The 12,992-nt window shown below is 43.2% G+C and overlaps 1 protein-coding gene across 2 annotated transcripts in view; it reads right to left on the bottom strand.

The window, feature by feature from the left end:
• LOC126354649 (UDP-glucosyltransferase 2-like) overlaps positions 1-12,992 on the bottom strand; it is a 132,265-nt gene that overhangs the window by 44,470 nt on the left and 74,803 nt on the right. For both annotated transcript variants that reach the window (XM_050004422.1, XM_050004421.1), the window contains exons 2-4: positions 9,213-9,395; positions 2,708-2,883; positions 44-500 (exon numbers count right to left, since the gene is read on the bottom strand). In XM_050004422.1, coding sequence (XP_049860379.1) covers positions 44-500; positions 2,708-2,883; positions 9,213-9,386 — 807 coding nt within the window. In that variant the 5' untranslated portion in view covers positions 9,387-9,395. The remainder of the gene's footprint in view (positions 1-43; positions 501-2,707; positions 2,884-9,212; positions 9,396-12,992) is intronic.

Genomic DNA, 12,992 nt, shown 5'->3' with positions numbered 1-12,992 from the left:
AATAACGTTTCGCCAAACTAACGTTTGCTAGAAAGAGACTTACCTGCGGTAGCGGCTTCGGCTTTCCTTTAATGTGGAGTCCAGTCATTTGAACCACGGTCGGTTGCATCGGCTTTGGATAGGAGGAGGAGAAGTGAGTAGTTGCGAGCAAGAGACTAATATTGTACTGCGATTCAAAGATGCTGGGAACATCGTGTCCGAAATGTTCCCTCATTACTTCATTTTGAGCCGCTGCATATCTTCTAGCAAGCCAAAACGCGTTCAGTATTTGATAAGTATTGTCAAGTCTTTCCCAGAACGTCATGTGGTCCGTGTAGGTTGTCTCCAGCTCTGGCATATACGCAGGATGAACTAGATTGCCCATCATACGATGTAGCTGTGAGTATATTTCTGCTGACCAAACACCGACAACTGGTGGAGACCCCAGTTTATGCACAAGGCCATAGTAACAAAGCTGTAGGTACATTTCCATTACCACCAAGTCAAATTTCTTCTCAAATCTGTGACAGATTAAAGTAAAGCAATAAATACACTTCTCAAAAGCGTAAATAATTCGACTTACTGAGAGAAAAGTTACCATGAAAGGATTTTAAAATATATTACAATTTAACGTAATTAGTCCAGTAATTAAAAACAGAGAAAAAGGAAATGGGTTTTTGTATGTATATCACAGTAAAATATTGTTTCTCCTGGCTTAGAACTGCTCGAGAAATAAGGTGTCATAGCAAATAATCACAAGGTACGAGAGTCTACAGCTGGAACCACCGCCGTTATCATCACAAAGTAATGATGAGCTTTCAGTTTGAGGTGTGACACATTTTTGTTGAATAGAACAGAACAGTTAATACATCTCTCTAACCCAGCAAACATAACGCTTAGCGCAGAGTTCGATATAGCAATAATAAAAAAGTCTGAAATGGTTATTTGTGCCATTCATTTTCACAGCGGCAAGATAAGTGTAAGCTGGCGAACCTAGGGATGAATAATTATTCGGTTGTTTAGGTATCGGTACGAACAGGAAGGTCAAGGAAAAAGGAGACATTGTGGTTGGCGGAGCTGAAAAGGGTCTGCGAACACCTACGAGGGCTCTTCGGAAAGTAATGTCCGGTCGAGCGCTAAATGGAAACCACAGAGAAAATCCGGAGAAGTTTTACAGTTTGTTTTGGGCAGTGTTTGGGAAGTGTCTCCAGTGTGCCCGTCGACCACGTCACGTCGCTCTGTTCACTTCTGAGCTCACAGTGACCAAGCAAAGCTGCATGGAAAACAGTGTCTCCCGCCAAGTATGAGAGCATGGAGAGATTTCGCCCAGTGTCTTCATGACAATTCTAGGCCACCCTCTGCAGCAGCAATGAAAATGCCCCTGCAGCATTTTCGACGAGAAATATTTCATCACCCACAATATAGCCGCCGGCCGGGGTGGCTGCGTGGTTCTAGGCGCTACGGTCTGGAACCGGGAGGGCGCTACGGTCGCAGGTTCGAGTCCTGCATCGGGCACGGATGTGTGTCATGTCCTTAGGTTAGTTAGGTTTAAGTAGTTCTAAGTTGTAGGGCACTGATGACTTCAGATATTAAGTCCCATAGAGCTCAGAGCCATTTGAACCAACCAATGCAGCCCGTAATTGGCTCCTCCTGAGGTTCATCTCTGCTCACATGAACCGCCGGGTTTGAAGAAAACACTCTGGCACGGGCAACGAACTGCAGACCAGCGCAGAGAACTGTCGGAAAGCACAGGCGGCTGCCTTCTATGACGACGGCATTGAGAAGTTGGTAAGGCAAATGTCTAACTCGAAGTGGCAGCTATAAAAAATGGTATCTGGAAGCTGTAGCTAATTGTTGATTTTTGTTGTGATTTCCATTTCTCGAACGATCGGACCTTACTTTCCGAATAGCTCTCGTACGTTTGGGGGACAACTTTGGAAAGACCTTACACATCGACAGCGGGAGGAACTGAAAAGCATCGGAAATGCGGGGTTCCGAAAGGATATTTAAAATTATCGAAACAAAACGTTCAGGAAAATTAAGTATGAAATGAGGCAATATGAGGTATTACAGATGAAAAAAAGCTGAAAAGAAGCCATTTGCCAAAAATAATATTTTCGAACATATGTTAAGTCATCCGGAAGTAACCTACCTTCACAGCGAAGTTAAAATGGAGGACAAGAAATTCGATCCTATACAAGACTGAAATTTGGCAAACGTATTACCGTGGGCGTTGTTTGTCATAGGTACGAGAAGATGACAATTATTCATAACATGTCAACGCTCAGCGCGGCAGCAAACCAACAGCAGGGGTGTGAACAGCCGAAATATTTTAAAAAAGTAAGGCACTGAGGAGGTGAAATGAAAAAAAGGGCGCGAATCCTGCATTCTTACTGTCTGAAGAAACATATTTAAGTAGCAAGTCTCTTTCATTTAATAACTCAATTCATTCGTTCACAATGGGAAAGTATTGCGAATACTAAACCGCAACTCTCTTCGTAAAATTAAAGACTTAATTTGTTGAACATGTCACCATCTCATCACAATGAGGGCCAGTTACGCTTACTAAACTACACTATAATGTTAGTTTACTACAGATATTTAACGCTAAAAAATCGTTAATCACACTAAATGATTACATTAATAAATCATGTACGTTAAGAAATATATTTACATAATGATTTTGTGCGACCTACGTCATATCCAGTACTTGAGAAAATGTACTTACTGAAGTTCCTTTATACCGGGGGTTTTAAACTGAAGGTCACAACTATTTTTAGCAGCTTGTATCATCTTCTCAGCGAATTCGTCTTTTGAAAGTAGAGACATTTTGTAGAAGTCGTGTTGTTTCTTCACATCATACATGAATGATAAATCTACCTGAGTTGTGTTTGGAGGTGGATCCTGTGGCAGACAGAGGAAACTTAATATTTTTTGTGCAATAATACACGTATATATAAATTTAAGCAATAGTTCTACAACGCGATATTTGAACATAAAATGTAGATACTTTTCTTTTGTGTGACAGTAGTTTACATAGTTACTGACAAATTCGGCGGTTTAGACATCAGAGTCTGCAGAAATACAGCCAAGAAGAAGCAAGAGTTGTATCGATAGAGGTATTGAAGCAAGTACGATTTTACAAACAGAATGATGTACTTTTTTTAACAGCAGCCGAAAGCGCTTGAAAAGACTAGTACAGTGATACCTGGTAACGTAAAGTTTGAAGCGCTTCTCACAAGCACCTGAGAAATATTCTAAAACTGACAGGCAAGTCGGCCGGAATCGGCTACTGCGTTGTAAGCAAGATTGTGCCGGGCTAAGTCGTTGTACTGTTTTCTTGTCTGCACTGCAGAACTAGCAGGAACTGAGTAGCCTAAAGGCAGATCATTTCTGCTTCAACGTTTCTCGCATGCAGACATGTACACCAAAGTGAAGAAGTTAAGCATGCTACTTGTATACATCGAATGGGGACACAAAGCATATTGCCGAGAAATGTGGGCTCAGCCGGAGGAGTGCCATTCGCCTCTTGTATCGACGTAAGTTCCTCCCTTATCATCTGTGGCTACATCAGGCATTCTGACGGTATTTCGAAAGCTGTATAGATTTTACTTTCCATCGCTTGGGAGAGGCACTACGCTTTTCCAACGTGTACTCTATTGTACTCTGTACCGACGACGCAAGCAATGAAATACCGACGTAGCAAGCACTGAAACGAAAATTTACCTAATAAATACTACTGGGCAGCTGAAAATCGACTCCGGCTTCATCAGATACAACAACAAAAAGACCTGGAAACGTAATCCTATAGTCTGCCATCATAAAAATTCCTTTGTGGGACCTTCCTTCGTCACAGGGCTGTTAAGTGGAAATACGTCTACACAATTTCTTATGAACATTCATTCCATTCTTCTCCAATAGGTAACACTGTATAAGAGACGGTGTATGTGCTTCCAACATGACGACTGCCCAGCTCACTCTTCTCGTGTTGCAATGCAAATACTGAACGAAAAGTTTTCTGGCCGCTGGAAAGGACGGAATGCTGCAATACAATGGTTGACAAAAACTCTTTATTTGACCCGTCTTGATTTCTTTGTATGGAGAGCACCGAAAGATGCAGTCTATCATGAAGCTCCAGGTACGCCCGACGATATGCTCCGTCGAATCGTTACAGCATGCAACGTCGTATCATACAACTTACTTTCATCTATTTGTATGTCTCTCAATGATTTCAAATGGGCCTTGTAGTCATTAGCAAAGATTTTGAGTACATATTTAAGAGTAAAACTATGTTACATTATGAAAAATTATTTATTTTGTAAGTGACATGTCATCACTCACTCTGAATAAACAGTTTGGTTTATTTAAAGTGTATTCCATCTAATTTCAATATCTAGTAGAATTTATAGACACAGTTTCCCGACAGCATGTTGTTTACTTTAAGATGCATTCAGGCAAAGACAGGTCACATTTTTGTCTCAAATTTAAGAGAGTTAATGCAGTAGTTTCCTTTACCCTCCTGACTAGTGCTCTTTATCAGATTAGAGATTGGTTTAGATTAGTACTTGTTCCATAGATCATGAACATGACACTTCGTAATGATGTGGAACGTGTCAGGTCAATAAAAGATGTCTATACAAGATATTACATGGCACAGAGTACTACATGACACTTAATACTTTAATTTTTTTGGTGGGGTTGGGGAAATTACCCACTTACTACATCCAAAAATTCATCTGATGAGTAGAAGGGGTTGCCGTTAAGAAATTCTTTTGATTTCCTTGTAAATGCTATATGGCTAACTGTCAGACTTTTGATGCTATTAGGTAAGTGACCAAAGACTTCTATGGCAGCATAATTTACCCCATTCTGAGCCAAAGTTAGATTTAACCTTGAGTAGTTAAGATCATCCTTTCTCCTAGTGTTGTAGTCATGTACACTGCTATTACTTTTGAATTCGTTTGCGTTGTTAATAACAAGTTTCATAAGTGAATATATATATATTGCGAGGCTGTAGTGCAGATTTCTAGCTCTTTAAATAAGTGTCTGCAGAATAATCTTGGATGAGCTCCAGCAGCTATTCTGATTACACTCTTTTGTGAAATGAACACTCTTTTACTCAATGATGAGTTACCCCAGAATATGATTCCATACGAAAGCAGATAATGAAAATAGGCATGGTATCTTAATTTACTGAGATGTACATCACCAAAATTTGCAATGACCCTAATAGCATAAGTAGCTGAACTCAAACGTTTCAGTAGATCTTTGTGTCTTTTTTCCAGTTCAACCCCTGGTCAATGCTCACACCTAGATATTTTGAATAGTCTACCTTAGCTACCGATTTCTGATCGAAGTCTATATTTATTAATGATGTCATTCCAATTACTGTGTGGAACTGTATGTACTGTGTTTTGTCAAATTTTAATGAGAGCTCATTTGCAGAGAACCACTTAATGATTTTCTGAAAAACATCGTTTACAGTTTCACCAGTTAATTCTTGTCTGTTGGGTGTGACAGCTATATTTGTATCAGTAAGATGTACGAATGATCGAAGTTTCTCTTTCGGCTTTGACAAGTAAGCGGCAGCGGGAAAGGTCTGAATGGAAAACTGCACGATGAGACAGTAGTTATTTCCACATAAACCTGTAAACGTACACTCGTTTGAAACATTTTTGCGAAGCCCCGTCTGATGCGCCAGAAGTTATTATAAACAAACAATTATAAACAAAAATCATAAATGACTCCTTTCTGTGTCGTATGGGAAATGAGGTTTTATCTTAGTAGCGTAGGCCTGCCTTACTGTATACAACGGCGAAACCTGCCATGAGAGTTCTGCTTGGCAGTGTTGACACCGTAACAGATGACCCTGGTCACATTGATATCCAATTTTAGTGCATTTCTCGAATTATTTTGCAGAGAGCTTCAATCTCAACATTAGCAACCATCAAATACTGTACTCGTCTTTTCAAACACTTTCGATGGCCGTTAAAAAAATACATCACTCTGTTTCAAAAAATTATAGTTGCTTCAATATCTCGATCAATACAAGAGTTGAGGCACTTTATCACATGCAAAAATTCGTGCCTCTTAGCGTACTATCGTTTGCCGAAAACCTCATTTCGATACCTGGAACCGCCACCCATAATACAAGGGATGTTGAGTCTTACGTGACTCGCCCTGTACAATGTAATTGTGGATAGCACCTTGTTTTTTTAGTTATTTTTCTGAAATTACATCCTCCTGTGTTTAAATCATGCCTCTCTGTGATATTAGGAATTATGTCCAGATAATATTCAGAAAAGATGTTACTATTCATATCCCAATAATATTAGGTTGACACTGATAATTAAAGTACGAAGTGGAAAAAAGATCAGAATGACAGAGAAAACCTTGCTGGATAGTAAAAGAGTAGATGAACATGATTTCATACAAAAACTTTTGCAACTCTTTGATGAGGTCTATGACACTTCTCATGCTTGCCAAGCTTAATAGACGATTTTGTTAACGGCTTTATTGCTTTATTTCCAGGCCTTCTACCTTTTGTACTGAGTAGTATGACTAAAAGTTGTATCAAATATACAATGGTTACACAATTTTTTAATTGTTTTCGTAAATATAGGCACCGCCGGTATTCGGCTATACCGGCCGGAGTGGCCGAGCGGCTCTAGGCGTTACGGTCTGGAACCGCGCGACTACTACGTTCGCAGGTTCGAATCTTGCCTCGGGCATGGATGTGTATGGTGTCATTGGGTTAGTTAGGTTTAAGTAGTTGTAAGTTCTAGGGGACTGACGACCTCAGAAGTTAAGTCCCATAGTGCTCAGAGCCATTTGAACAATTTTATTCTGCTATATGACTGTTGGAAACCTCCCAATATCACGCTCAAATTGGCCAGTGAACCTATTATGTGTTTGAATTAAGACGGTGTTCTCCTTCCTACTGGAAACGCTAGTTGGTCAATTGGAATTTTAAACAAATGTCCTAATGTCATTGTTCAAAACACAAACATAACATATCTCGAACAGTGCTGAACAAATGTATGTAATTTTATCTTTTAGGTGGTCACATAACGCACAAAATTTTATTTGTAAATATTGGTAGAACGATGCAATAGGAATTGGTTGGCAGATATGCACACTGGCCAATCCTTGGTCTGTGGCAGATGGAGGCGAGGGCACGGTTGTGGCAGCAGTGACGGGGATGCCGTCATCATGCCACTACTCTCTACTAAGCCACACCTCTTTCTTGGACATAGGCCGATCAGAAACTTCCTAAGCCAAAACACACATGTTTAGATATCCCAGCTACACACTAGCATTTTACCATCTAATCACATTATCAACATTTTCTTAACCCGCACCCCTTACTTGGTAATAGACAAATCAGTGAGCTCCTAACGTAACATACACATATTTAGATCTTTCTACCATAGTCCAGTATTTCATCATCCAGTCACATTTTTGAACTCCATCTTACGGTACAACCCTTCTAGGAAATAGGCCAATCATAGAGGATGAAATGAAATTTTCACTCTGCAGTAGAGTGTGCGCTGTTATGAAACTTCCTGGCAGATGAAAACTGTGTGGCGGAGCGAGACCCGAACTCGGGACCTTTGCCTTTTGCGGGCAAGTTCTCTACATACTGAGCTACACAAGCACTGGCAGAACTAAAGCTGTGAGGACGGGGCGTGAGTCGTGTTTGGGTAGCTCAGTTGGTAGGGCACTTGCCCACGAAAGGCAAAGGTCCCGAGCTCGAGTCTCGGTCCAGCACACAGTTTTAATCTGTCAGGAAGTTTCATTTTCAGAATACTTTTAACCTGTGCCCAAAGATGTATCTACGTTGCATATTTTCAGTGTGTTTGTTGCAGAACAGAGCCCAACAATATTTACAAACACTTTTTGAAGATTTGAAATTTCTGGTAAGTCCCTATGGGATCAAACTGCTAAGGTCATCAGTCCCTAGGCATACACGCTATTTAATCTAACTTGAACTAACTTAGGCTAAGGACAACACACACCCACGCCCGAGAGAGGACAAACTCCGACGGAGGTAGTCGCGAGAACCGTGGCAAGGTGCCCTTGACCGCACGGCTACCCCGTGGCAAACATTTTTTGGCTGAACTGTTTTCAACTATAGCGTTCTCTGTGGGCATTCAGTTCGTAGTTGTTGCTATGGATAGCAAAAGAAATGTAACCCCTGTGGCCACTGAATTTGTAGTTGTCACTATGTATAGGGCATGAAGGCCCTGACATAGGATCTTGGGAGTTGAATTCCCGGGGGGTTTAAATAAAAGTGACAGAATGACAAAACTTTCAGATAGACAGGTTCTGAGAAGAGGTCCACAAACTTCACTGCTGCAGTAGTAGGTGTTCCAGAGAGATGACACCGAATATATTCCAGGACTTGCGTGAACGATGTAAAATGAGAATTCGTCGTGTCGGTACGAGAGAGGGCGGCCACGTAAGCAAGGTGCACAATAATTCACACGATACAGCAAACGCATTACAACAAATGATATCATAGACCACATCCATCTGTGAGTTAAGCTAACCGTGATTAATATGCATTACACCGCGTAATGTAGGAGAACATCAAAGGAAGACATTCTGACGTTCATTCGAGGAACAATGACCATAGATTCAACGATTAGATGGAGGATTAAATAAGGGAGAAATCAGGCACTTTGCATTGAAGTGTCTGACTCATTAAATTATGGAGAATCTTATTAAGAGTTTCGTCTCAGAAAGGTGGTATTGTTTAACATGCTAAAAATATTGCCAAAGTGTAGAGGTCAACAGTCTTCGTTGTTTGGTGTTGCGAACGTTGACACAAGGGCTTTGACTCGTAAAATACTCAGAGCTTTTACCACTGCTTAGCTCTTTTGTCGTTTCCTCGTTGACTTATTTCATACCGCCGTGCTGCATTTGTTCTCCGACTGGTCTTACATATTTCCGGATGGTTAAACCACTAAACATTAGAGTATTTTGCAACAGGACTGATTTGTAGAGCAACTGTCTAAATTCCACTGTACGGTTATGACCTAAAGAAGTGTGTGAAGCATTAGTGAAAGTGCTGTATCAGTTAAAGTCAACTGAAGCATTAAAGATGGCTTGAAAAAACATCCGCGTCTGAGAGGCCGGCATCCAATCAGCTCTTACTCTTAATTAAATAACAACCATGTGTTTGTGAAGAGGTGATAAATTGATTGCTCACGAAAGTCAACAGTTCTTACCTTTATAGGGTTGGTGGTAATGATGGTAACATCGTGTCCTCTCTCTGCAAGAGCTCGCATGATGATGAGGAATGGCAGCTGGTGGCTGATGGATGGTGTGGGGTTGATACCGAGGATCCTCGCACATGAGCACACATGGAGCGCCAGCGGCAGCAGCAGCAGACTTAGCTTCATGGTGCAGTACTGGATAGAAAAAGAAGCGAGAGTCAATGTCAAGAATAAATCACTGTACAAACATAATTACATGCCGAGCTGCTGTCGTAATTCCTGCCCTCGTACCCGAGGCTGTTAACACAGACTTCTGTGGCGGTGCTAGTATTGATGGTAGTCTGTTCGAAAATTGAAAGTGAAAAGTTTTCGTCACTAGTTTTTGGTAGACAAGGGAAGGAGAGATAGTGGTGTAAGGTTTCAGATCACCATAGTCGACATCAACGTCACGGCTTAAATTCCAACTTTTTGTTGAATGACACCTGAAATCCGATCATGTGACACTGTTGATGATGCTCCGTTCATCAAATGGGGTATTAAATTCAGCTGCATCTTTGGTGCTTTCGGAGAATAACTGGTTCTTTGTCAGTTCCGGTTTTTCACTCTCCGCCTTTTCTCGTCATCACAGCCATCATAGACATGACAACACACTATACACATACACTAAAGTCATCTGCACGAGGTGGTCACAACTAGCAAGGGAAACTCCCAATCACCCCCTCCCCCCTTACGTTTAGTGGTAAGGTAGCGAATGGACAGCCCGCCAAAAACTGAACTCAGACCAAGCATGGAAACAGGAAGAATGTGTACCGAACTGTCAAAAAAAGCAAAACAGAAACACTGAACGGTTCAGTAACAAGAAGTGCAACATAGAGCTGCCAGGCATACGAGTGGCGTCGTGGTTAAATGGTTATGGTGTAGGACTATCAGTTGAGCGAGTTCTGTTAAAAGCGCCCTTAGACCACTTTTTTTCTTTTTCTTTTTTCGCTGTTAGCTTTATTCAAATTTATGACTGTGTACGTTTGCAACAGAAGTGTAAGATAGGGACCTATAATGACAATTCATTCTGCACAAGTACTCGATTAGCAGCCGAAAGAAAGTGGCTTTCGAATGGGAACCGCAAACTTTCGATGACTAGGCAACAAGTCAAGCGCATTCCGCACCGGAAAATACATCTCTGGTGTTCCATTACCGGAATTACTGACAGTATGAGTGTCATATGACAGGAATCTCTTATCGACACACCTCTTTGTACGACTGGTAAGTGAGTGAGACATGCCTCCTTGCCTGATATACGTGTTCATTTGAATGCGAATGTGACCCCTCCCAAGGAAATGGAAACATAATAGTCTGTCACATAAGCTACAATAAATCAGAGAGACAATTTCAAAGTTATACAGTTTTTTCTGTGCACTGTCAAAACATATGTCTTTACTATATTGTTGTTGCATTCCGTTTTGGGAGTCTCGACTTTGAATTCCATTGTTGTTGACATGGTTCACATCCGTTTATTTGTTGTTTTCACTTCTGTGCGACGTCTATGTGATATCTCGCTTGCCCTCACTATTCATCACATTTAACTGCGACGGTAACGCAATCTTACCACATGACTAGTCATCTACACTCCTGGAAATGGAAAAAAGAAGACATTGACACCGGTGTGTCAGACCCACCATACTTGCTCCGGACACTGCGAGAGGGCTGTACAAGCAATGATCACACGCGCGGCACAGCGGACACAACAGGAACCGCGGTGTTGGCCGTCGAATGGCGCTAGCTGCGCAGCATTTGTGCACCGCCGCCGTAAGTGACAGCCAGTTTGCCGTGGCATACGGAGCTCCATCGCAGTCTTTAACACTGGTAGCATGCCGCGACAGCGTGGACGTGAACCGTATGTGCAGTTGACGGACTTTGAGCGAGGGCGTATAGTGGGCATGCGGGAGGCCGGGTGGACGTACCGCCGAATTGCTCAACACGTGGGGCGTGAGGTCTCCACAGTACATCGATGTTGTCGCCAGTGGTCGGCGGAAGGTGCACGTGCCCGTCGACCTGGGACCGGACCGCAGCGACGTACGGATGCACGCCAAGACCGTAGGATCCTACGCAGTGACGTAGGGGACCGCACCGCCACTTCCCAGCAAATTAGGGACACTGTTGCTCCTGGGGTATCGGCGAGGACCATTCGCAACCGTCTCAATGAAGATGGGCTACGCTCCCGCACACCGTTAGGCCGTCTTCCACTCACGCCCCAACATCGTGCAGCCCGCCTCCAGCGGTGTCGCGACAGGCGTGAATGGAGGAACGAATGGAGACGTGTCGTCTTCAGCGATGAGAGTCGCTTCTGCCTTGGTGCCAATGATGGTCGTATGCGTGTTTGGCGCCGTGCAGGTGAGCGCCACAATCAGGACTGCATACGACCGAGGCACACAGGGCCAACACCCGGCATCATGGTGTGGGGAGCGATCTCCTACACCTGCCGTACACCTCTGGTGATCGTCGAGGGGATACTGAATAGTGCACGGTACATCAAAACCGTCATCGAACCCATCGTTCTACCATTCCTAGACCGCCAAGGGAACTTGCTGTTCCAACAGGACAATGCACGTCCGCATGTATCCCGTGCCACCCAACGTGCTCTAGAAGGTGTAAGTCAACTACCCTGGCCAGCAAGATCTCCGGATCTGTCCCCCATTGAGCATGTTTGGGACTGGATGAAGCGTCGTCTCACGCGGTCTGCACGTCCAGCACAAATGCTGGTCCAACTGAGGCGCCAGGTGGAAATGGCATGGCAAGCCGTTCCACAGGACTACATCCAGCATCTCTACGATCGTCTCCATGGGAGAATAGCAGCCTGCATTGCTGCGAAAGGTGGATATACACTGTATTAGTGCCGACATTGTGCATGCTCTGTTGCCTGTGTCTATGTGCCTGTGGTTCTGTTATTGTGATCATGTGATGTATCTGACCCCAGGAATGTGTCAATAAAGTTTCCCCTTCCTGGGACAATGAATTCACGGTGTTCTTATTTCAATTTCCAGGAGTGTATAATAGATATATAGTACGAGGGTGGCTTGAAAAGTTCTCGGAATCACCACGAGAGGTCAGCGCTAGCGCAACTAGTTTTCACGTGATATTCATTGTTGCCTGTCAACACGTGCCACGTCAGTGCTCTTGGAAGAGAGCTGCGGCGGTGATATGGGTCTGTTGTTGTTCCCGCGTAGTGATTAGCGAAGGTGGAGAACATCGAAATTCAAAAAATGGTTCAAATGGCCCTGAGCGCTATGGGACTTAACTTCTGAGGTCATCAGTCCCCTAGAACTTAGAACTACTTAAACCTACTAATCTAAGGACATCACACACATCCATGCCCTAGGCAGGATTCGAACCTGCGACCGTGGCGGTCGCGCGGTTCCAGACTGTAGCGCCTAGAACCGCTCGGCCACGCCGGCCGGCCATCGAGATTTCAACAGTGATTAAGTACTTCGTAAAGAAAAGTGCGAAAGCATAGGTCATTCATGCCGATATCCAGAATACACTGTGGGACTCTGCTCCTTTACATTCAAATGTTGCCAAGTGGACAAATGAATTTAAATTTGATCGAGAGAGCTTAGATGATGATCCGCGCAGTGGTCGGCCGAGATGTGTCACTACTCCAGAAATCACTGCAAAAGTGCACAGAAAGGTCATGGAGGATCTCCGATTGAAAGTGCGTGAAATTACTCAAGCCTGCCAGATGTCATGTGAAAGAGTGAAGCCGGCCGCGGTGGTCTCGCGGTTCTAGGCGCGCAGTCC

The sequence above is a fragment of the Schistocerca gregaria genome, chromosome 3 (assembly GCF_023897955.1).
Source record: "Schistocerca gregaria isolate iqSchGreg1 chromosome 3, iqSchGreg1.2, whole genome shotgun sequence".
Classification (NCBI taxonomy): domain Eukaryota; kingdom Metazoa; phylum Arthropoda; class Insecta; order Orthoptera; family Acrididae; genus Schistocerca; species Schistocerca gregaria.
Note: the sequence above shows the minus strand (reverse complement) of the source record. Positions and strands in the feature narration are given on the sequence as shown.